This window comes from Chiloscyllium punctatum, chromosome 19 (assembly GCF_047496795.1).
Source record: "Chiloscyllium punctatum isolate Juve2018m chromosome 19, sChiPun1.3, whole genome shotgun sequence".
In the NCBI taxonomy this organism is placed as follows: domain Eukaryota; kingdom Metazoa; phylum Chordata; class Chondrichthyes; order Orectolobiformes; family Hemiscylliidae; genus Chiloscyllium; species Chiloscyllium punctatum.
The window spans coordinates 66,444,894-66,468,645 of NC_092757.1; the positions used below are offsets into that span (position 1 = coordinate 66,444,894).

The 23,752-nt window shown below is 40.2% G+C and overlaps 2 protein-coding genes across 7 annotated transcripts in view; one reads left to right on the top strand and one right to left on the bottom strand.

The window, feature by feature from the left end:
- Positions 1 to 324, bottom strand: part of c19h11orf54 (chromosome 19 C11orf54 homolog) — a 33,653-nt gene extending 33,329 nt beyond the window's left edge. For all 3 annotated transcript variants that reach the window (XM_072589581.1, XM_072589579.1, XM_072589580.1), the window contains exon 1: positions 198 to 324. In XM_072589581.1, the coding sequence (XP_072445682.1) occupies positions 198 to 309 (112 nt within the window). In that variant the 5' untranslated portion in view covers positions 310 to 324. The remainder of the gene's footprint in view (positions 1 to 197) is intronic.
- Positions 218 to 19,238, top strand: LOC140491419 (TATA box-binding protein-associated factor RNA polymerase I subunit D-like). 4 transcript variants are annotated; one of them, XM_072589576.1, is made up of 7 exons: positions 407 to 675; positions 2,026 to 2,122; positions 2,379 to 2,940; positions 5,409 to 5,802; positions 8,533 to 8,705; positions 11,229 to 11,286; positions 14,664 to 19,238. In XM_072589576.1, exons 3-7 carry the CDS (start codon positions 2,630 to 2,632, stop codon positions 14,835 to 14,837), a joined length of 1,110 nt encoding a protein of 369 aa, XP_072445677.1. In that variant the 5' UTR covers positions 407 to 675; positions 2,026 to 2,122; positions 2,379 to 2,629; the 3' UTR covers positions 14,838 to 19,238. The 4 variants fall into 4 exon arrangements, with proteins under 4 accessions (XP_072445676.1, XP_072445677.1, XP_072445675.1 ...); XM_072589575.1 differs by lacking the exons at positions 407 to 675; positions 2,026 to 2,122 and adding an exon at positions 218 to 370; XM_072589574.1 differs by having other exon boundaries at positions 407 to 2,122.
- The last annotated feature ends 4,514 nt before the right edge of the window (positions 19,239 to 23,752 follow it).

The following is a 23,752-nucleotide window of genomic DNA, read 5'->3' on the forward strand; positions in this document are numbered from 1 at the left end:
TAGTCCTTCAGCAGGAGGGATAGACTCTTTGGAGAGGAGATCGCACTAAACATATTTGTATCAATTTGTTACAATTTGTAACAAGTGTTCTACTTGGTTACAAGAGCAGACAGAGTTAGTGTATATGTTCCTGCTTAAACAAAGTGGTTACAACAGTTCCAAAACAAAAGGGACAAATGAATGGGGAGGTGATTTACCTTTGGTTTTAAAATGAAAAGCATGTTCAATCTTAATTTTTAATGTTCTGCTCGTTTTTGGCTTCACTTGATGATACACTGGTGAGTGCTGTATCCCTGTGGTGAACGTCATCCGGTTGAACCTCCGGGTAAGGTTTCGGCCGTGCCTTCGCTGGGAGCTGCTGGTGAACGGGGTGAGTGGGGTTTTGGGGGTTTTATTTTGGGGGGTGAGCTGGGTAAAGGCAGTGGGAGAGCCCCCGGGATCAGCGCCTGTCTGACCCGGCTTCTGGAGCCGATCCTACCCGCTGCTCCGAATACCCAACAACCCTCCACTTTTACTTCAACACTTCCACGTGTCTTAATATCCTTTTTTTTGGTTAAAAGAAATACGTTTTCTAAAATGTTTCAAATTGATAATTCCCTGTGGAATTAAAACGGATTTAACTTGTTCTTCTACCTTCTGTGTACAGAGTATTTAGTTAATAATGAACAGAGAGGAGTAAGGAAATATTAAAATGTCTTCCTGCATTGCGGGGGCGGTGATTTTTAATTTCAGGCAAAAAGATCGCAGTTTGATTGTCCTAAACATGAAGCCGGAGGTCTTAAAAATTAATTAAAAACCCTAGTGTTGGAAGAAGTCCGCTAGATGGCCCTCATTATTTCCTGTGACAATAATTTTGGGAAAATGTTAACTTAGTTTAACTAACTCATAAACGCCACATAAGCTATGTTTACTTTTTGACAAAGTGCTTCCTCCTTTTGAGATCATTAAATCGCACTTCTGTTGTTTGATGTTGACAGCTTTGCATTTAGATTATTAGAGGGCCGAATAACTTAAATCAAATGGTTATTGCAGTTATTTTGTGATGATAGCATTCGCTGGATTATTATTGCAGTCATACAGCCCAGAAACAGACACCTAGGTCAAACTCGTCCGTGCCGACCAGACATCCCAATCTCACCTAGTCCCATTTGCCAGCATTTAGCCCATGTCTCTGTAAACCTTCCTATTCATGTACCCATCCAGATGCTTTTAAATGTTGTAATTCCACTGCTTCCTCTCACAGCTTGTTCTATACCTATACCACCTTCTGCACAAAACCCCTCTGGTCCTTTTTAAATATTCCCCCTTTCGCTTTAAACCTATGCCCTCTAGTTTTGGACTTCATCACCCTAGGAGAAAGACTTTGGCTATTCACACTATCCATGCCCCTCATGATTTTGTAAACCTCCAAAAGGTCACCCTTCTGCCTCTGAAGCTCCAGGAGGAAAGGTGCTAGCCTAATCAACCTCCCCATCTAACTCAGTCCCAGCAACATCCTCGTAAATCTTCTCTGCAATCTCTCAAGTTTAACATATTTCCTGTAGAAGGGGGACCAGAGTTGTACACAGTTTTCTAAAAGTGGCCTCATCAATGGCCTGCACAACTGCAACATGACATCCCAACTCCTGTACTCAGTGTTCTGACCAATGAAGGCAAACATGCCAAATGCCTTTTATCACTGCCCTGTCTACCTGCGATTCCACTTTCAAAGAACAATGTACCTGCACCCTTTGTTCAGAAACACTCCACAGATCCTCCTGTGCTGATTTGCTTTCCCAAACTGCAACACCTCACATTTATTGAAATTAAACTCCATCTATCATTCGTCAGCCAATTGGTCCATTCTGATCAAAGTCCCATTGTACTCTGAGATAATTAACTAGTTTCCTCAAATATGTCATTTTAACAAGTATTTAACAAGTTGATTACAGACTTCAACTCCTTTGCCTTGTTACTATATTGCATCCTGGCATTATTATCAAAAAGAGGCATAACAATGTGACAACTAATTTCTAATTAATTAAGAGTGCACATCAATAAATCAGAGTCCTACATATGACATAGGATGTATACCAGGGCACGTTTAACTTGCTGGATGAAACTACCAAAGAATGCTGTAAAAGTAAGTGATGTATTGGGATGCAAAAATGGATTGGAATGTATGGGTAATTGGTAAAGCATAGCTGGTTGAGTGCAGATATTTTTAATCGTTCTGTTTAGGCATGTTATGACCCACCTTTGGAGCAGGAGGATCTCTAGCCTAGGCCTCCTGACCCATTTGGTTAAGTGTAACCTTGTAAATATGATGCATTTGCACATCAAATACAGTTTTGTGCTGGTAGTAATTGGAATTTCTTTCTTTTTTTTTATTGTGCCAGGCCAAGCTCAACAGGAAGGGAGTGAATTTGCAAAACCACTCAATCGTCCCATGAAATGCCAGTGAGCAATGGAATCTACAAAAATATCCACCTTTATCAACTGCCGGTGTGCAGTATAACATGGACATTTGCCCTTATCTCTCACTGTTATTGAGATAGCTTTTATACAAATTGCATTTCTAAAAATGAAAATGATCTGACTTTCTTGATCAGATTTGTACAGCAAGGCTGAAGAAAATTGGAGAAAAGAAATGGAAGGTGAAACAAATATGACAGGCTCAAAGGATGACAGTGAAAATAGTGTTTTGCTATTTTCAGATGAAGATGATGGGATTGAGCAGTTGTTACAGGATATTAGCGAGAAGACAATGAAAATAGTTGCTGAGCAAATGGACTCGCCCATCTCTATACATAGCTCAGAAGGAGATTATGTTCCAGATACAATTCCGGATACAATTCAAGATGAATCTCAACAGAATGTGTTGAATTATCAACCTGAATACACTGCTCCATTTACTCCTCCTGTTGACATTGAAAGAACTGTGATAGAGTTATCAGAGCGGTATGTTTTAAGTATTCAGAAACAATCAAACTCCTTAGTTACGCATTTTTAACAAGTGAACAATTTAAGTTTTTTTTTTGGTTTTCTTACTTATTGTGAACATTTTTCCAGGATCCATTGTTAGAGGAGCACATGTAATTTTCAGTGAATCCCTAATGTTAGTGAAACTAAAAGATCAGAATGCACAATGCAGAGTTAAAACCAAACCTGAATTTATGATGGTGAGTATTAGGACTAGGAGAAAGTGAGGACTGCAGGTGAAGGGCTTATGCCTGAAATGTCGGTTCTCCTGCTCCTCAGATGCTGCCTGACCGGCTGTACTTTTCCAGCACCAAACTCTCAATTCTGGGTATTAGGACTGCCTTAAAGCTTAAAAAATCTATACACGAGGGATTAGAAGCAGGCCATTGTGGCATTTCAATTTGCTCATGGCAGATCTGCATGTCAACTCCATTCACCTACCTTTATGACTTACCTTTACTTTTCCTATACTGCAATAACTTCATTTCAAAATTGCGTAATTGGTGTTCAAGCACTTTGAAACTTTCCCAAATAGGAGTTTGCTCTTCCTACCAAATTCCTGTGCTCTTGGTCTAGAGACACTCTAGAGTTATTGAAATTTAAAGGAAAACTATGTTTTCCTGTAATTTTGTCCTCCACACCTTTTGAGGTTATTATATGTCCTGGCAGTTTTCCACTACCTCCCTCAGCTAGCCATTATTCATTTTAGACAGGCTTCATTACTGAGCTTGATCTGTTTCCCTCAAGAATCACTGAGCAATGACTGGAGTTGAGGGAAGAATAGGCTTTGTGGGGATAGTGTATGTTTTCCCTGATAATTAGTTTCCTTAGCTGCCAAGAATGAACTCAATGTCACTCGTCTTTGAATCAATACAACATACCTTTTTTCTGAAGAACTGCTAAGTATGTTTCCCTTTATTCTACTGTTTCAATTATTTATTAAAAACCCCCACATTTAACACAATTGGTCTGAGCTAACTACTTCGGTTAGAACTAGGACAGAATCAGCTATTCACCCCGACCCTTTCATGAGGTTAAAGAAATGAATGTGTCTAATCGGGAAGAGAACAGAATCCAGAGTGAATTCGGTTCAAATCCAAGATATTGCATTATTTCTCAGAATTGTACAGAATCTGAGTGCTCAAATCATTCCAGCATAAAGTGTTTGTAAGTGACCTTCTGAGCCCAAGTTTGTGTCACAGTCTTGAATAACTAATGTTTTTCTGGATTTTTACCTTTTTAACAAAGTCATTTTAATTTAGACTTCCGTATCTTTGAGTTGGATTCCAAAGGGCTGCCTCATGCAGCACTTTTTAACATTTAATTCTGTCGACATTGACCAAAATTTATTTTGATTTGGATCATTAGAGGTGTTCAATGTGCTGTTCAAAAAGAGAGCAACCAACTGTCCAGCTGTTAAACTTGTTGTTTTTGTTTTTAAGTCATTGAAAATTGTTAACATTATTCCTACCTCCTGTCCTTATGTCAGAATAATTTTCCTTCATTTAACTAAAGTTTAAACTAAATTGCATGAGGAAGATAACAAGCAGCTTGATATAACTATTCCATGCATTCGTAGTCAAGGGACAGACATAAAACCATATTTTCGTTCATTTTTCTTTCTTGATATAGGGATTTGAGGTGGCCACATATGCCTTGCAATAGGACTACACAAGTAGCTAACTTGGGAACTGCTAGCTTGTCAGAAAGTTTTGCCAACAAAAGTGGAAAAGTTACACTTTATCGTAGTTTTAATATAACGCGCTAAGGTGATTAATGAAACATAACTATGAAAATGGTGGAGTATTAATATGCATATGTGAAATAGTTTATGGGGTTGCCTTTTCCTACCAGAGTATTTTTTCAGTCAGCTTTCCATAAAGCCAGGAAATGTGAGGTAAGACTTGCAAGATGATAGTTGCTTGGAGACGCAACAAGAAGTCTATCGCACAACCTTCTGGTTGTGAAATACCAAATATTTAGTGTCAGTAGTTAACTTCAGTTCAGAGGATGCATGGTCTGCTTATGGGACAAACCTCCGATCCTTAACGCAACGGGTACCTGATGCTAAACCAGTGGAATTTTTAAAGTAACAATGGTCAGATTTCTTAAAGTCGATTACTCTTAAATCCTCCTTGTAATTGGCTGTTATGAGAGGTATATTTGCATGGTGTCATGATAATCTTTGTTCAGTAATCAAAAGTGAGGACTGCAGATGCTGGAAACCAGAGTTTAGAAGAGAGTGGTGCAGGAAAAGCTCAGCAGATCAGGCAGCATCCGAGGAGCGGGAAAATCGACATTTCGGGCAAAAGCCCTTCATCAGGCTTTTGCCCAAAACGTCGATTTTCCTGTTGCTTGGATGCTGCCTGACCTGCTGAGCTTTTCCAGCACCACTCTAATCTAAAATCTTTGTTCAATATTGAAAGTTTGTTTATTTTTAATTCTAGGGATAGCTCAGATTCAGAGAGCAGTTTATTTATAACACAGCGTCCCGTTGTACCACTAAGAAAGGCGAGAAGACGTGCCACCGGAAAACGTCCAACCAGATCAGCCATCCAAGATGAAACTGCAGAAAATACCGACAGCTCAACTGACTCAGACGACATTGCATATCGTCCAAATTATGTGACGGTCGGTGAAGGAAAAAGATGGCGACGACGCAAGAAATACAAAAAGAAATCTGTTTATCAGAGGACTGGGCATCCTGTAGGAAGACCTCGATCATCCTTAACCAAAGCTGAGAAGATGAGGAGGTTGAAGGAACGAGGGTTACAGTTTCCATTTGTGCAGAAGGAATATGGAAGAAAGCATTTACCATTTAAGATGACTTTTGCCTATGAGGTAAATATGAAGTCCATTGTGCCTTATATAATAATGGTTATAGTCAAACATTCTATGAAATATATTCTCCATGATATTTTTCAAATCATTATTCAATTCAAACTATTTGCACATCTTTTATTTTTGTTATTTTTCTTCGAAAGCATTTTGTGATTACTTTTGTTGTATGGTCCCAATGGAAACTGGCTATTGACCAGTCTTTTATTTCTTTGCTTGGCCAAAATCCTTGTTTTAAAAGGGTTTTCAGGAAATGAGTTATTCTGGTGATTGCCTGGTAAAGAATGACAAAATTAGCAGTTGCCATAGCTACAATGAAAATTCTACTTTGCAACCTACAGGGACACAAAATTTATTAAACTAGGTAATTGTAAATAAAACTATTGTTGTGGCTTGCAATTACTCCTGCTGGAGATCTGCTGTTATGGTATTCCACTCCAGCCTGACTTGTGCCATCATCATGCATCAGTAGTAGTTTACCTGTAATAATAAATCCATTAACAGGGGAAAGAATGGGTTTCCAGTTATTCTGTCGGTGCAAGTTTGAGAGTGATATTTTGTCCATTCGTTTAATTATTTGTGATGCAGGGATGCTGCACGGGAAGGGTTAAAATAGAAGGCCTGAAAAGTTCTATCTTTAGGGACTAGCCAAGTTTTTTAAAGCATTTGATTTTGTTTTTACTGAAAGCATTACTAATGGGCTATTTTCTTCTTACCTTGAGGTGAGGGGGCTGTATCTTATTTATATTGTTTAGTGCTTTTCACACATTTCCACAACACATTTTCATTACATACATAAATTTATTTAATATCAGTCAAATTTACATCCATTCTGTGATCTGCTTACTTCAAATCCTCACCTTCTGGTTCTGGTCCCAGGAAGTAATCTTTATTATCCTTCAGTGGCCGAGATAGCTTTTTCTTGGGCTTGGGCAATCACACCAGATTCAATCAATCTTATCAGAGTTACTGAGAAAATTAAGTTTTTTTTTTCCACTGCCCTGATTTTTCTTTTCCTGTCATTTCAGTTCTTGTTAGCGTGTTTGCAATGGCAATTGTGGCTCATTTGGCAGCACTCATGCCTCCCAGTCACAAGGTTCTGGTTCAAGTCCCACTCTAGCCTTGAGCACAGCAAGCATGGCTGTCATCTTTTGGGTGAAATATTAAATGGAAGCACCATCTGTCCTCATCAATAAATGTAAAACATCTTCTGGCACTATTTCATTGAAGAGCAAGGGAGTCATCCCTGTACCTTCGTCAGTATTTATCTTTCATTCACCAACACTGAAACAGTTTATCTGGCCATTCTCATATTTCTGTTTCTGGTGTGCAAATTAGATGCCACATTTCACACATTGTAATCGTGACTACGCTACTCTATCACTTAGAGTCATAGAGTCATTGAACAGGCATATGGACGTACATGGAATTGTCTAGGTGGGATGGGTTTCAGATTAGTATGACAGGGCGGCGCAACATCGAGGGCTGAAGGGCCTGTACTGCGCTGTAATGTTCCATGTTCTGTGTTCTATGTTCTAAGTCATACAGCCCTTCTGTCTAACCAGTCCATGCCGACCATAATCCCAAATTAAACTAGTCCTACCTGCGTACGCTTGGTCTGTGTCTTTCCAAATCTGTCTTATTCATATACTTATCCAAATGTATTTTAAAAATAGTAACTATACCAGCATTCACCACTTCCTCTGGTAGTTCATTCCTCACACGAGCCACACTCTGTGGGGGGAAGAAAAGAAAAGTTGCCCCTCATATCTTTTTTTCAATCTTTCTTCTCTTACCTTAAAAATGTGCCTCCTTGTCTTGAAATCCCCCACCCTAGAGAAAAGACACCTGTCATTCACCTTATGAAGAATAATAGAATCCCTGCAGTGTGGAAGTAGACCATTCGGCCCATTCAAAGAGCATTCCAACCAGAACCACCCACCGCACACACCCCCACCCCCACCCCACCGACCTTACCCTCTCCCTGTAACCCTGCATTTCGAATAACCCACTAATTTACCTAGCCTGCACATTCCTGATCACTATGGGCAATTTAGTATAGCCAGTCCATCAAACTTGCACATCTTTGAACTGTGGCAAGAAACCAGAGGAAACCCAACCACACAGGCATGAGGAGAATGTGCAAACTTGACGCAGACAGTCGGCTGATGGTGGAATCAACCCCAGGTCCCTGGCATTGTGAGGCAGCAGTGCTGACCACTCAGCCACTGTGCAGCCCCTTATTTCTTTCCTCCCCTCCCCACAACACTGCAACACTACCCAAGGGCCTACTTTTAATTGTATAAGTCCTGCTCTTGTTTGTTTTACCAAAATGCAATACCTCGCATTTATCTAAATTGGTCATTTCCATCTTACGGTGTGCAAATTTTAAAGTTCATTAATCTTAAAGTTGTCTCAAAATTTCTTCATAGGTTTGTGCCACCTATTTCTACCATCTTCACAACATATGCTCTGATATATACTCTATTCTACCTACTGCAGCCGATGTCCTTGCAAGCTCTCTGCAACTTCATTCATTAGCATGAAATAATTTTGACTCTTTATAAAAGGGCATGACCAAGCTAAAAATAAGTGGTTATATTTTGCTAGTTAACGGGAAAGACTTTCACATACTGTTGTTAACATATATATCACAAATACCAATATCACAGACCACTTTAAAAGCAAGTAAACAGAGTCCTTAACTAACATTTAAATTTTCTTGATTTACAGCAAGCAGCTTTGTGTGGATTATTTACTTACATGAAGGAGTTAAAATGTCAAAAGCACCTTGTAAAGTCCTTAGAAAAAATAAACGTGGACTGTCCAGACAGAGATCGTGGCCCACTAAGGCAATGCAAGTACTTGGATGAGAAAAGACCAATTTCACCGATACAAGAAAGCAGGTAAACCTATACTTCTGAAGTGCAAAAGTTCCCCTAGCTTCCTTACCTGTGTGTGCATATGTACTGTATTAATACTGGCCTGTGATCTGCAGTTCTTCTAGAGGATCAGCAGTTATACTTTTGGCCTGTCGTAATTATTTCAAGGGTCTAGTTTAGTCGCTGCTCGGTGTAGATTGAATCATTTCAGGACAGGAGGTTCCTTAATATCGGCCAGACTAACTGGTCTTAGCCCCGGAGGTGATTGAAACAATAGAATTTTTCTCAACATTCCTGGACCAGAAAAATTAAAATGACCCACGGTTTCCATTCCTGACCACTATTTAGTGATTTTTTTTTAGGAAATACAAGTACAGATGTCAGATGAGGACTAGATCGGGCCCATCTATGATGCCTCCTCAGTTGAATAGCTCACTGACACTGGCCATCTAATTATAGAAATGAGAAATAGTCTCATGGGTGAGATACTAAGGGCTCTACATGTTCGAACTTACTTGTTGAACACCGAGTGCTTCCAAATAAACCTGTTGGACTCTAACCTGGTGTTGTGTGATTTTTAATTATGTTGAACAGTGAGAGATTTAACTGTAAACTGGTTACTTTATTGAGAGGTGCCTGAAACTAAGTTCCCTCACAATGAAGAGTGCAAGCCAGTGGTCAGTGGGCAGAAGTGGAGTACATTGCCTGAGAAGACTCCTGAATTATTGCCACAACTTAGTCGAGCACCAAAGCAGTGGTGGGTGTAAATTCAGTCTCCCCTTCAATGTAAGACTCCATTAACAGCAAATAATAAGTAAATCATTGGAGAATGGTAGGGAAAGTGGATCTGATCTACTTCCCCACCTACAACTAAATAAAAGATTGGAGCAGCTTGTGTATCCATCCACCGACTTGGACAGCAGCAAAGCTATAAGGGGTGGGAGAAATAAAGGCTAATCCCTCTACTAAAAGAAACCCTGTCAATTAGAACAGTAATACTGGTCGTGAATAGTTTTAGGTTGATAACCACCAACTTGGCTGAATAAAGTATATAAATGCACATTAACAAAATAAAAATGTGTTTATAATTTGTCAAATAATGGACAAAAGAATTTCATGTAAGATTGTTAATGTATTTATCACATGTCCCAATATCAGAACAATTTAAAAGCATATAAATAATAGTTTATTAAGCGCCATGTTTATAAGAGCGATTCCTTTTGTGGGGGAGGGCCTAAAGCTTTTATTTACTTTTCAGTCTTAGGAATGGATTCACTATTAATGTAACATTCAGTGAGTAATGTAACCAGTAGATGTATTTAATCTGTCAAGATTAGAGTAATGCTGGAAAAGCACAGCAGGTCAGGCAGTATCTGAGGAATGGGTAAATTGATATTTCAGGCAAAAGCCCTTCGTCCAGATGATTCCTAATAAAGGGCTTTTGCCTGAAACATTGATTTTCCTGCTACTCGGATGCTGCCTGACCTGCTGTGCTTTTCCAGCATTACTCTGCTCTAATGTTGACTCTAATCTCCAGCATTTGCAGTACCCACTTCCGCGTAGTACGTAATTTATTCTCAACTCCTGTTTCCTCTCATTCTTTAATCCCTATTCTCTAATCTGCATTTTTGATATTGTATCAATTTTGAATTACTTTATCCAGGAGCTTTAGTTTCTGATAAATCCTGACACTGTTGGCTGACAATACCAATTAATGATAAGTTGCATTAATTGTAAAGGTTTGCATCCATGAGGATGAATGATGTGATTTATTTTCCTACATAATAGACAATGAAAACATGCTCTTCTAGTTTAAGAATAAAGTCATTCTGCTGGTATTCCCCCGTACCAATTTCATGATCTCATTGAATGGCAGATCGGGTTAAAGTGACTGAATGGCTACTCCTGCTTATGATGTGAATCTCACCCATTGAATTTCCACGTTTTATGTGAAGATTCCAGTTTACCTGCTCAGGGTGATTCTATGCTGAAATTGACTAGCTCTCTACATCTTTTATCTGACCTTAGCTTTGACTTAACAAGTTTGATCTTCATTATTTATAAATACATACTTTTTAAAAATGCTGTGCAATGACAACATTTGTATTTTGTGTAGCTGACACTGTTCATTTTCAAAAACTAAGACAGATGGTTGCATATACCAGTATTTGCTAGGGTCCATTGGAGTATTTCTAGGGAACCAAACCACATGATAAATCTGAAGCTGCTTTCAGTTTATGGTGTTCGCTCCCTGTCACAGGACAATATTTTGGGCATCTTTAAAACCATATAATTCATTTTTGTTCAGTAATTAAAATAAGAATTAGATTCCTTTCATGGTCATCAAATCTGATTACTTGGAGAGAACTGTGACAGTGCCTCAGCCTGACTTGGGGATTTACTTTTAAACCAACTTTTTATGCAACATTCCATTGTTCGCACCTATCAATAACGTGGTAATACTTAAAGCAGCGTTTTAAGTTATTCTTTTATTTAACATGTACTTTAATATAAACCACTGTGACAATAATGTTTTTAATGTTATAGTGATGAAACCTGCATTGAAGACTTCAATAACGAAAACACATTCGGTGTAAAAGTTGTGGTAACTAAATTATTTATATTGGATATGTAGTCATTGCAGTATTAAGTTTTAATAGTGAATGGTATTTTATATTTATGAATCAAGTAAAGTAATAACTTTTGGTATACTCAAACCAAGGTTTATAAATTAAGTACATTGAATTACAAAGCATATTTACCTATAACTTAGTTTCAATACCTACCTTAAAAAGAAGTACTTAAATTTATTGAAGAAAATTTATTCATTGTTTAAAATAAGATGGAAGTATCAAATATACCCTCCAATGAATGTATTTGTAAGACTTTTAACTGCACTTCCATTGCACTCAACCCCTCTTTTCATCTCACGACAGGAAGGTTCAGCCCATCCTTGAGAACTGATGTCTCCACAGCACCCCAACTAACCTACCTGGTATCCCAGGACTGTTGCACTTGATATGCAGTACTGACTGTAGCCCAGTTCCCAGTCTACAAGAACAGTTCCCCAGACTTCGAGTGAGCCAAGTGCCTGACAGATTGAGGGCAACACTCTGAATGTGACTGTGATATGCTCCTTGACTGACTGATGGCACTCCCTGACTGACCAGAGTCCCCCTTCATCTTACCATGGACTCCTCCTCTTTGACTTTAAGACTTGGTCATTTACTTGAAGCACATGCAGTTTGCTTTCTGCCTGTGCTGCAGGTGTGATGTTGACAGGGCACAGTGCTACATGGCCATACATCCGTCCCCTTGACTGTTCAGTGCTCCTTATCACGACAAACTGCCTGCCTTTCCCTCTGCACTGAAAAGCAATGCAGACCACAGAGGGTGGCAACCTGTAGCTGAGCACTGAAGATTCTATGGGCTCAGGAAGCAATGTGATGAAACAGACAGTGGCAGCCTGTAAGTCAGTAACTATTAAGCAATTATAGACAGAGGCTGGTATCCTACAAGTTAGCGCAAAGGGAGTGCTATGAAAGTAAGCTATGAGGTACAAGATGTATCCTGAGTAGGTATGTGTTTCTCCTTATGCATATCACTGGTGTTAGTCTGAGAGCAGGCTCAGTTATGTAATAAGGCTGCTGCCGATGTGCATGGATAAAGAGTTGAGGAGAGTCAAGTCACGATTGTCTTACCACACCTTAGGGATGCTCTCTCATCAGAGAGAGACGACTGGTGGTGATTTAACCTGAGGGCTACCAAACCTCTCATGAGGGGAGAGATTGAGAGAGAGAGTCTTTAATGGTAACCTCAGATGGTGTGAAGATTGAACTCATGCTGTTGGCATGACACCTTTTCACAAACCGACCCCCCCCCCACCGAGGAGAATGATGGCCATGAAGTATGTAGCGATGTGGTTGTGATGATGGCCATGAAGTATGTAGCAATGTGGTTGTGAAGAAGCTGCTGAATGATGGCTGGGACAAGCATTTGATGAAATGCAATTGTAGATGTAAAATACCCATTATAATTTACATGTCAAGAAGTTGTACTGTTCAGTTTGTCAGGGAATAAGGGGAGAATTTGGGTAGTTGCTTAAAATAAGGCAAGTGGGTGTTTTAATGAGATTCAAATCTGTGGAAGTAACAGAGTCGCTGCTGAGCAGTGAGGTTCTGAAGTTGCCATTTAAAGGCTTGAAGGACAAGTCAGAAAAAATGTTGATGTTGAGATTCTGATTTTTCTGTGTATTTTCTTGCCATTGCTTGCACCACACAGACGGGTGAGGCAGAATTCTGCCTAATATCTTACGTTTTCTTTTCCTATTCTTGTTGACTCACAATCATATTAATTTATTTTGCTGTAAATACCCACACTGTACAGGAGTATGCAGATCCTCACTACCTTTTAAAGAGTAATTAGGAATGGGCAATAAATGCTGGCCCAGTCAGCTATGCCCATATACCATCAATGAATAAAGAAGTGGCTGATTCTTAGTCAAACAGTTCCTTTTCAGGAGAATAGAACAGAGCAGAATCCCTACAGTATGGAAACAGGCCATTTGGCACAACACATCCACACCGACTCTCTGAAGAGTAACCCACCCAGACCCATTCCCATTCCCCTACCCTATATTCTACATTTACCCCTGACAAATGCACTTAGCCTACACATCCATGGACTTTATGGGCAATTTAACATGGCCAATTCACCTAAGCTGCACATCTTTGGATTGTGGGAGGAAACCAGAACACCCGGAGGAAACCCACAGAGAATGTACAAACTCCACACAGTCACCCGAAGGTGGAATCGAACCCGAGTCCCTGGCCCTGTGAGGCAACGGTGCTAACCACTGAGCCACAGTGTCGCCCCCAGCGTAAAATTATTTTCAATGCTTTCCTAAGAGAGCGAAAGAGACTGTCACCCACAAAACCTTCTAAATCACTTGTCTTCAACTGTATGTTAAAACATAATGCTCAAAACTTAAACAATAACAATGTTTAGGTTTGTTATCCCATCCATAAAACATACCAATCAATGGATGTATAATTCAGTTTTTAACTAAAATTTAACCAAAGATGTATTTTGCCACATTGAAAATGTTAACTCAATGTTATTACATTTTTTTCCACTGGCAACACATCATAGATGTAAAATTTACCCATGAATCATGATTTGAACAGGCAAAACCTTGATGTTGTTTCACGGAATATTCAGAGTTTGGTAATATTTAATGTTAGATGATTCAGAAATATTTGAATGGTTGCTTTGTTACTGCAGAACGTGAGTATTTCTGAAGAGAAGTATACATTTTGTCAAGCCTTTTCATCTTGTCCTCCTCAGGAAATCTCACAGGATTAACAATTGAAGGGGAAAACCAATGTTTATCTGCATAAGAGGGAAGTGTTGATTTATTGGTATATTGACTCTAGTAGAGATTTTGCCATGGAGAATGCTCCAGTTATTGCCTAATACTCTCACCAATCAGAGTCAATCTGCTTGGTTTAAAATTTAAACAAAGCCTGGCTGTTACCTGAGAATCATCACGAATTGGTATATTCTCCATGGCAAAGCAACAACCAAACTGAATCCATTTGCCAATCTATCCGCACTCTCTTCTCATGCAGTATAAATATAATTCCCCCTGAATTAGTACTCTTGTGAATAGTTCTAATGATTGAAAGATGAAAAGCTTGGAATAAAATGCCTTTTTCAGTTATTAAACATTTAAATATACCTGCATCATGCACATAACATTTTGGCAATTTTGGCACCTTAAGACTTGATTATTGTAATGTTCTGAAATCTAGTGAAAGGTTCATAGCCTATTTAGATTCCTGATCCACTGGTATGAAATTGTTGTCTGTATCTTACTTTTCCTCAGTCTCTCTATTTCCACTCTAATACATCAAGGCTAATGTTCATAGACTGTATTTAAGCTAATGCAGTCTTTGTTCACAATGTTTATTTTATTTGTAGGATAACAGCTGTTTTATAATGGAAAAGATTGGAAAATATAAAAAGAGCCGAAGGAAAAATAACTCCAATGGCAAAAATAAAGACAAATGTTTACCTAATGGAAAAAGTAAAGCTGTTGAGAAAAATAAATCAGTAACAGGCCAACAAAATAACACAAAATCTTCCTCTATCTGAAAATTGTGGCAGAACAGTTGGCAGTAAGAACAACAATAGATATTCCATTGGTGAAATCTGCAAAGAACTAGTATATCATCTGATGAACTGGAAAATGCAAAAACACAGACATCTTTATTTTCTGAAGAATCCCAAGACCAGTGAACACTCAAAAGTATGGCACAGAATGGAGAATGTGAATCAGCGCATCCAGTCCTTGGCAACAGCATCTCTGCAAGAAGTGTTTGCTTTATGCAAAGTGACCCAATGGAACATGTTAACAATGATAAAAACTTATTGTTGATATCTAAAAGAAAGATGAATAATTGCTGATGAGAATGACTATTTAATTGATAAATGATCACTAACCAATTTTTAGGAATGAAGTGGTTAGCTGCTGGTCTGGAGAATTTACCAATTGTATGTCATAATGGCAGTTGGTTAATATTCCTGCCAGAGATAGGTTTTTCATTGCAGTCTGTATATGTTCATAACTGAGATCAATAATTTACAGTTGGATAAAATGTCTGGAAATAAGTCATTCTGTATTCATTTTGAGGATATTACATTGTGAAGAATATAATGGTTAAAAGACAATTGGGCAATTGAAATATATAATTGTAATACTGTGGGCAAACCTTTTGCAAAGTGAGAAATATACTTGCAGTCCACAATAAAAACTCAATGTGCTGTGCTAATTGGAGGCTGGCTAAGAAGTAGTAGTACATAAAATATTGTTTTATAAATAACCTGACAAGCAAACATCAAATTTTTTAATCCAAATCTATAGAATACGCATTTAATTATTTTATTATTTCACCACTAACCATTTCAACAAGAGATTTATTTTGGCAAACATTGAATTGAATTTAAAACTGGCACTGGAAATTAGAGATAAGATTCGATTTGTGGGAGTTGTTTCGTGTGAGCATTGTGGGAGACATTGATGAATGTTGTAGATGCACATAAGACACAGGAGCAGAAATTAGGCCATTTCTGAGTCAACTCTGCCATTCAATTATGGCTGATACATTTCTCAATCCCATTCTTCCGCTTTCTCCCCGTAACCCTTCATTCCCTTTACAATCAAAAACCTGTCTCCATCTTAAAATCAATGACCTGGCCTCCACAGCCTTCTGTGGCAGTGAATTCCAGAGATTCGCTACTCTCTGGCTGAAGAAGTTTATCTTTATCTCCATTGTAAAGGGTCTTCCCTTTACTCAAAGGCTGAGTCCTTGGGTCCTAGTCTCTCCTCCCAATGGAAACATCTTCTCAACATAAGACTATAAGACATAGGAGTGGAAGTAAGGCCATTCGGCCCATCGAGTCCACTCCGCCATTTAATCATGGCTGATGGGCATTTCAACTCCACTTACCAGCATTCTCCCGTAGCCCTTAATTCCTTGTGACATCAAGAATTTATCAATCTCTGCCTTGAAACCATTTTGCGTCCCGGCCTCCCCTGCACTCCGCGGCAATGAATTCCACAGGCCCACCACTCTCTGGCTGAAGAAATGTCTCCGCATTTCTGTTCTAAATTTACCCCCTCTAATTCTAAGGCTGTGCCCACGGGTCCTAGTCTCCTCGCCTAGCGGAAACAATTTCTTAGCGTCCACCCTTTCCAAGCCATGTATTATCTTGTAAGCATCTATTAGATCTCCCCTTAATCTTCTAAACTCCAATGAATACAATCCCAGGATCCTCAGCCTTTCCTCGTATGTTAGACCTGCCATTCCAGTGATCATCCGTGTGAATCTCCGCTGGACATGCTCCAGTGCCAGTATGTCCCTCCTGAGGTGTGGGGGCCCAAAACTGGACACAGTACTCCAAATGGAGCCTAACCAGAGCTTTATAAAGGCTCAGTAGCACAATGGTGTTTTTTATATTCCAACCCTCTTGAGATAAATGACAACATTGCATTCGCTTTCTTAATCACGGATTCAACCTGCATGTTTACCTTTAGAGAATCCTTGACTAGCACTCCCAGATCCCTTTGTACTTTGGCTTTATGAATTTTCTCCGTTTAGAAAGTAGTCCATGCTTGTATTCTTTTTTCCAAAGTGCAAGACCTCACATTTGATCACGTTAAATTTCATCAGCCATTTCCTGGACCACTCTCCCAAACTGTTTAGATCCTTCTGCAGCCTCCCCACTTCCTCAGTACTACCTGCCTGTCCACCTAACTTCGGTATCATCGGCAAACTTCGCTAGAATGCCCCCAGTCCCTTCATCCAGATCATTAATATATAACGTGAACAGCTGCAGCCCGAACACTGAACCCTGTGGGACACTGCTTGTCACATCCACTCTGTCCAGACCATTCAGTATTCTGTAAATTTCAATTAGATCCCCCTTCATCTTTCTAAACTCCATCGAGTACAGACCCAGAGTTTGTTGACTGCTAGAGAGAAGCACTTAGCTTCTGTGATAGTGAATAAATGGATTCTTAAGTTGAACTTTTGAGGGTTTTTTACATTGTATAAATAGTATAGTTATGGCCAATCTTTTTGACCTGGAGATGTCATGTTTTACAATGTGGTTTTGAAGACTTGTGTGGGAGAATGGAAATACTTTCATCCTGAAGTTTCCACCTGAATAATTTCACTTTTTAGCATGGCTTTCATTACATATATAGGCAAAAACTGCTTACAATGTGATTTAGGTTCATGTTTAAAAGATGCCACATCAGTTCTGTTGTAATTGTTGTTAAGATGTTGCATGTTGTTATGTAAACAAAATGACAGTTTCTTTCAGAGTCATAGTCATAGAGATGTACAGCATGGAAACAGACCCTTCAGTCCAACCCGTCCATGCCGACCAGATATCCCAACCCAATCTTGTCCCACCTGCCAGCACCCGGCTCATATCCCTCCAAACCCTTCCTATTCTTATACCCATCCAACAAGATGTTGCAATTGTACCAGGCCTGACCACTTCCTCTGGCAGCTCATTCCATACATGCACCACCCACTGCGTGAAAAGGTTGCCCCTTAAGTCTTTTTTATATCTTTCCCCTTTCACCCTAAACCTATGCCCTCTAGTTCGGGACTCCCCCACCCCAGAGAAAAGACTTTGTCTATTTATCCTATCCATGTCCCTCATAATTTTGTAAATCTCTATAAGGTCACCCCTCAGCCTCCCATGCTCCAAGGAAAACAGCCCCAGCCGATTCAGCCTCTCCCTATAGCTCAAATCCTCCAACCCTGGCAACATCCTTGTAAATCTTTTCTGAACCCTTTCAAGTTTCACAATATCTTTCCGATAGGAAAGAGACCAGAATTGCACGCAATATTCCAACAGTGGCCTAAACAATGTCCTGTACAGCTGCAACATGACCTCCCGACTCCTGTACTCAATATTCTGACCAATAAAGGAAAGCATACCAAATGCCTTCTTCACTACTCTATCTACCTGTGACTCCACTTTCAAGGAGCTACGAACCTGCACTCCAACGTCTCTTTGTTCAGTAAAACTCCCTAGAACCTTACCATTAAGTGTATAAGTCCTGCCAAGATTTGCTTTCCCAAAATGCAGCACCTCGCATTTATCTGAATTAAACTCCATCTGCCACTTCTCAGCCCATTGGCCCATCTGATAAAGATCCCGTTGTAATCTGAGGTAACCTTCTTCGCTTCCACTACACCTCCAGTTTTGGTGTCATCTGCAAACTTACTAACTGTACCTCTTATGCACACATCCAAATCATTTATATAAATGACGAAAAGTAGTGGACCCAGCACCGATCCTTGTGGCACTCCACTGGTCACAGACCTCCAGTCTGAAAAACAACCTCCACCACTACCCTCTGTCTTCTACCTTTGAACCAGTTCTGTATCCAAATGGCTAGTTTCCCCTGTATTTCATGAGATCTAATCTTGCTAACCAGTCTACCATGGGGAACCTTGTTGAACGCCTTACTGAAGTCCATAGAGATCACATCTACCACTCGACCCTTATCAATCCTCTTTTATTACTTCTTCAAAAAATTCAGAATTAAGTTTGAGAGACATAATTTCCCACGCACAAAGCCAATGCCAAGCTTTATGTTTGCACAGCTACCAGTAAAGCATATACTCTCTAAAACAAAATCTCCTGCTTCAATTTTGTCCTTTCGATCAGCTATGTAACTTTATTTACACTGATTACTGTAATGTGCTGCTATAATTTACATATTATTGTTATGTATTGCTTGTGATTCTGTCAGGTTCCACATCTAGACATAAAGCATTTCTGTGTTAAAATATGTGTGAGTAAACATGAAAAAGGAATGGAATCCATCAACCTGTTCTTTGCCACAAACCACATACAATTGGCTTGAGATGTACCTACTCTAATTCCATGATATTCATTGCCATGAAACCTAGCCAATTCATTTAATCCTCTCAGAAAATGTTCTGTAAATTGATTAAATCTGCTGAGCACACAGCTGACACTTTTTCCATTGCCTTTGATGTGGAATATTTTGTAGACAAATAAATTGTCACTTCTACCTGCAATTCCCCCAATGTTCCATCCTCCTATTTAAAGCTATGTAGAAAAGGCTTTGTCTGAATATCTACAACAGCTGTGCACTCCATCCCATCTTTCTTTTTCTGTCATCAAAACCCGACTTAGTTATCAGTGCAATACTCCTTGAACTGACCTTCAAGCGTCAACGCTGTGAAGAATTTCTTCTACACTAGTGAAAATCTCAGTAGATCTTGTGTGAGGATTTTCATCTCCTGTGCCTCATCTACTGAAACCTTGGATTTTGAAGATGAACCAGGATTCAACTAAAGTAATCCGGAGACAGATAAGTCTTAAAGGTACTGAAACATTTTTATCCTGTTACTACTCACCACTCTAATGCCACAATATGGTTTACTGAATTGCCCATTAATTGCTTTTGTGGAGAATATCGATATCATCATCCATTAGTGTTGAGGTTTGTGATAGGAATTTGTAAAATCAGTTTTTACTGGGTCATATCTTGATCATAATTTTATTTTCCATGAACTATCAGGTAATCTCAAACCTAAGTCATTGTGTAGTTTATAAGGTGAATATATCTAATTTTCAATGACAAGTATGAACCAAGAATTTCTATCTCGGGTACCTTCAGAATCGATAAGGTTTATTGATTTATTGATTTTGTGTAAGATACTTTGTATGCCCAGTTAGTCACCATCCTACAATACCGACCCCATTCACATACAACAGTGGCATCTTTCATTTTTGCCCACTTACATATTATGATTATTTTGCATTTCCTTTACCTTTCCCCACCACTTGCCTACCCCCAGCCCAAGTGAAGACTTCAGATTTGCAGAACAGAGCTGTTGAAAACTATGCCAACCTAAGCCAAACCAACACTTTTTCCAATAAATCAGAGGATTGAGGTTCAAGCCTTAATTCATCTCACCTAGGCAACACATTCAGTATACTACTGAGAGTTGTGTGCTGACGGAGATGTCATTACTAAGGCCGTGGCTGCCTATTCAGGTAGGTGTAAATAATCCCATAAAATTACTTAAAGATGTGTGAGGCAAATATACTTTAAAAACAAATTAATTGAAAACTAACCTTGTTATTATTTCAGAGGCATGTCTTTTTTTTCCTTTTCAAAATAAACATTGTATTTCAAAAGTTCATTGAATATTCTACAAACATGAAAGGTGCTGTACAAATGCATATTCATTTGATATAAAGCACTTATGCATATTGTGACAGAAGTAAAAAGACACATTTTGTTCATCACAGTCCCTTTCTTCAGTGCCATAAGTCTGGAAAACAAAATATTGCCATTAATGATTGGATAAGATCAAACGACTTACTGACAATCATGCTTAATTAGAGTGATTTGCATTTATGACCGTAAAACTTAGAAGCAGAGCATTCAGCCCACTGAAGTTTGCTCTGTGATCTCATTCAACGAGATCACAGTTAATATGATAATCCTCAACTCCACTTTTCTGTCTTTTATCTCATAATCCTTAATGATTAAAAATCTGTCTCAGCCTTAAATTTACTTAACAATCTAATGGCAACAGTCCTCCATGCCCCTCATAATTTTATGAACCTTGAGAAGGTCACCCCTCAGCTTCCGACGCTCCAGGGAAAACCAGCCCCAGTCTCTCCCTATAGCTCAAATCCACCAACCCTGGCATAATCCTTGTAAATCTTTTCGGAAAGCTTTCAAGTTTCAAAACATTTTTCCGATAGGACAGAGACCAGAATTGCACGCAATATTCCAACAGTGGCCTAACTGTACAGCTGCAACATGACCTCCCGAATCCTGTACTCAATCCTCTGACCAATAAAGGAAAGCATACCAAACGCCTTCTTCACTATCCTATCTACCTGCGACTCCACTTTCAAGGAGTTATGAACCTGCACTCCAAGGTCTCTTTATTCAGTAACACTTCCTAAGACCTTACCATTAAATGTATAAGTCCTGCTAAGATTTGCTTTCCCAAAATGCAGCACCTCACATTTATCTAAATTAAACTCCATCTGCCACTTCTCAGTCCATTGGCCCATCTGATCAAGATCCTGTTGTAATCTGAGGTAACCTTCTTCGTTGTCCACTGCACCTCCAATTTTGGTGTCACCTGCAATGTTACTAACTATACCTCTTATGCTCGCTCCAAATCATTTATATATATGAAGAAAAGTAGTGGACCCAACACTGACCCTCATGGCACTCCACTGGTCATAGGCCTCCAGTCTGAAAAACAACCCTCCACCACCATGCTCTGTCTTCTACCTTTGAGCTAGTTCTGTATCCAAATGGCTAGTTCTCCCCCAGAGATCAAACCTAGCTAACCAGTCTCCCATGGGGAACCTTGTCGAATGCCTTACTGAAGTCCATACAGGTCACATCTACTGCTCTGCCCTCATCAATCCTTTGTTACTTCTTCAAAAAGATCAATCATGTAATACTGTGGCTACAATTATAGATAAGAAACTCCAGAACCAGGTAAGTGTAGTCACATCAAGCTGACAACATCTGAGAGGCAGTACAGGAGGAATAATGAGTGTCAGGTCAAAAAAGATGAGTAGTCACCATGTCCCAATTGGATAGGATATTTGTGATTTGTGGCATGACAGGTTGTGAAAGGTGTTAAAATGCTGAGAACTTTAAAACGTTGAGATAGTCTCAACTAAAATATTCTGCCTGTTCTGAGCACTACATTTTATGTGAATGCCTCTGAAGAGTGTAGTGATTATAATGAGGTCAGCTAACTTGACCTCATAGAATGAGTTTTCTGATTGGGCTGTTAGTCTGGTCCAATCAGGGAGCCCTAGCTGACACAATTCATATGTACAACCCCCGCATCCCAGCAGCAGATGTCCTGACCTTCCTGGGAAGGCATGTGCAGCTCGAAGGAGATAGCATTGATGTTGTAGACACCTTCAGAATCTGGACAAGTAAGCGGTAGGTCAAGGTGACCCTGAAGATAGATGCCAGTGGAAACATCCTCCACCAACCCTCCAGCTTTGCGATTGGAGGGAGCAGAGGCTACCTGATGTATGCAGGGCAGCCTAGAGTGTGCCAAACCTGTGTGAGGGCAGAGCACAGCACATAGCACTGGACTGTAAAGTGACCATCTGTAGAAACTGCAAACAGGAAGGTCACCTGACCGAGAATTGCAAGGAGTCCAAAAGCTGTAACCTATGTGGGGAAGCAGGTCACATGTACAAGGCCTGCCCAAGATGGGGGTGGGGGCACCAATTACTCTCAGATGGCCAGAGGTGGCAATGTGAGCTGTGGACCCCCAATGTTCAGCAAGGCACCACCATCCAGCAAGGGAACTGAAACAAGAGGAACCCAGAAAGAAGGACAGGCTGGAGCGGAACAGACATAGCCAGCATGGAGGCATAGCAACCGACCCAAGGTCCAGCTGAACAGATCCAGTTGAGCAGGAGGAAACCAAGGAGGTGGGGGAGTGGATACCGGTGAAACACAACAAGAGAAGGAAAACCTGCCAGGCACCCAAATCCTCACAGCAAAGCAGAAAGAGACAGCTACATGAGGATGACACCAGCAGGTCCTCTGATGGCGAAGAGGGGCAGAGGGATGGCCATCATCAGAAAAAGAGGCAGAGCGCCATGGGGGCAGTAGAGAGGAGTACCCCTCCAATCCGGAAATGACGGAATTCCAGAGGGGAATGGTAAAGCCCAGCCCCTACCTGGTGAGAATCATGGGTACCCACTGGCCCACAGCTCCAGGTAATTGGAGCTATGATCCTCTGACAGTCCCTCTGTCAGACTCAGAACTGGACTCTCTGAACATTGTTCTCACCCCAACAACACTAGGTCAAGGATACAGCTCCAGGTAGGAACTGGACAGCTACCTCAGCCCTCCGAAGGGCCAACAGTTCACCGACAATACAGGGATGCAGATAGTGCCCTAGTGACAGGACTTGGTAAATGGGCATTGGTAACATTATAAACTTTAAAATGGGTGTTGAAATTGCGTTAAATCCTCCACAAGATGTGTTTCCATGTTGGCTTTCCCAGCTAACATTAAAGCAAATGTTCTGTTTCTGCAGGAGTGTGGGATACTGCACTTCAGTCGCTACAGGAGATGGTGGAGCTTGTGGGCCCATGGGCTGTCAGTTTGGTCATTGGTCTTGCGGGGGGGGCACTGATAACCGCACCTGTGGCCTGGGTATCCTGCAGCGAGGGAGCAACTTCAGAATTTACGAGGTTAAGGAGGTCGTGGGCAAGCGTCTCCTCATAGCAGACGTTATGTACAAAAACAGTCTCCTGAGACTAATTAATGTGTATCTCCCAGCGGGAAAGAGTGAGCAGCTCGCTGGCCTCCAGCAGCTTTCACTGTTGCTGGCTACTTCCAGGCCGGTCATTCTGCCGGAGATTTCAACTGTTTCATTGATGCAGATGGACAATTCGGTGGAGGGGGGGGGGGGCGGAGGGGGGAGGTGCAGAGAGAC

What these genes read in the sequence shown, in the direction of transcription:
- LOC140491419 (XM_072589575.1), top strand. Translation starts at nt 2,630, where the DNA reads ATGGAAGGTGAAACAAATATGACAGGCTCAAAGGATGACAGTGAAAAT. An exon ending in TCACCGATACAAGAAAGCAG is followed by an intron (nt 8,706 to 11,228) that starts GTAAACCTATAC and finishes TTAATGTTATAG; the next exon opens with TGATGAAACCTGCATTGAAG. An exon ending in CATTCGGTGTAAAAGTTGTG is followed by an intron (nt 11,287 to 14,663) that starts GTAACTAAATTA and finishes TTTTATTTGTAG; the next exon opens with GATAACAGCTGTTTTATAAT.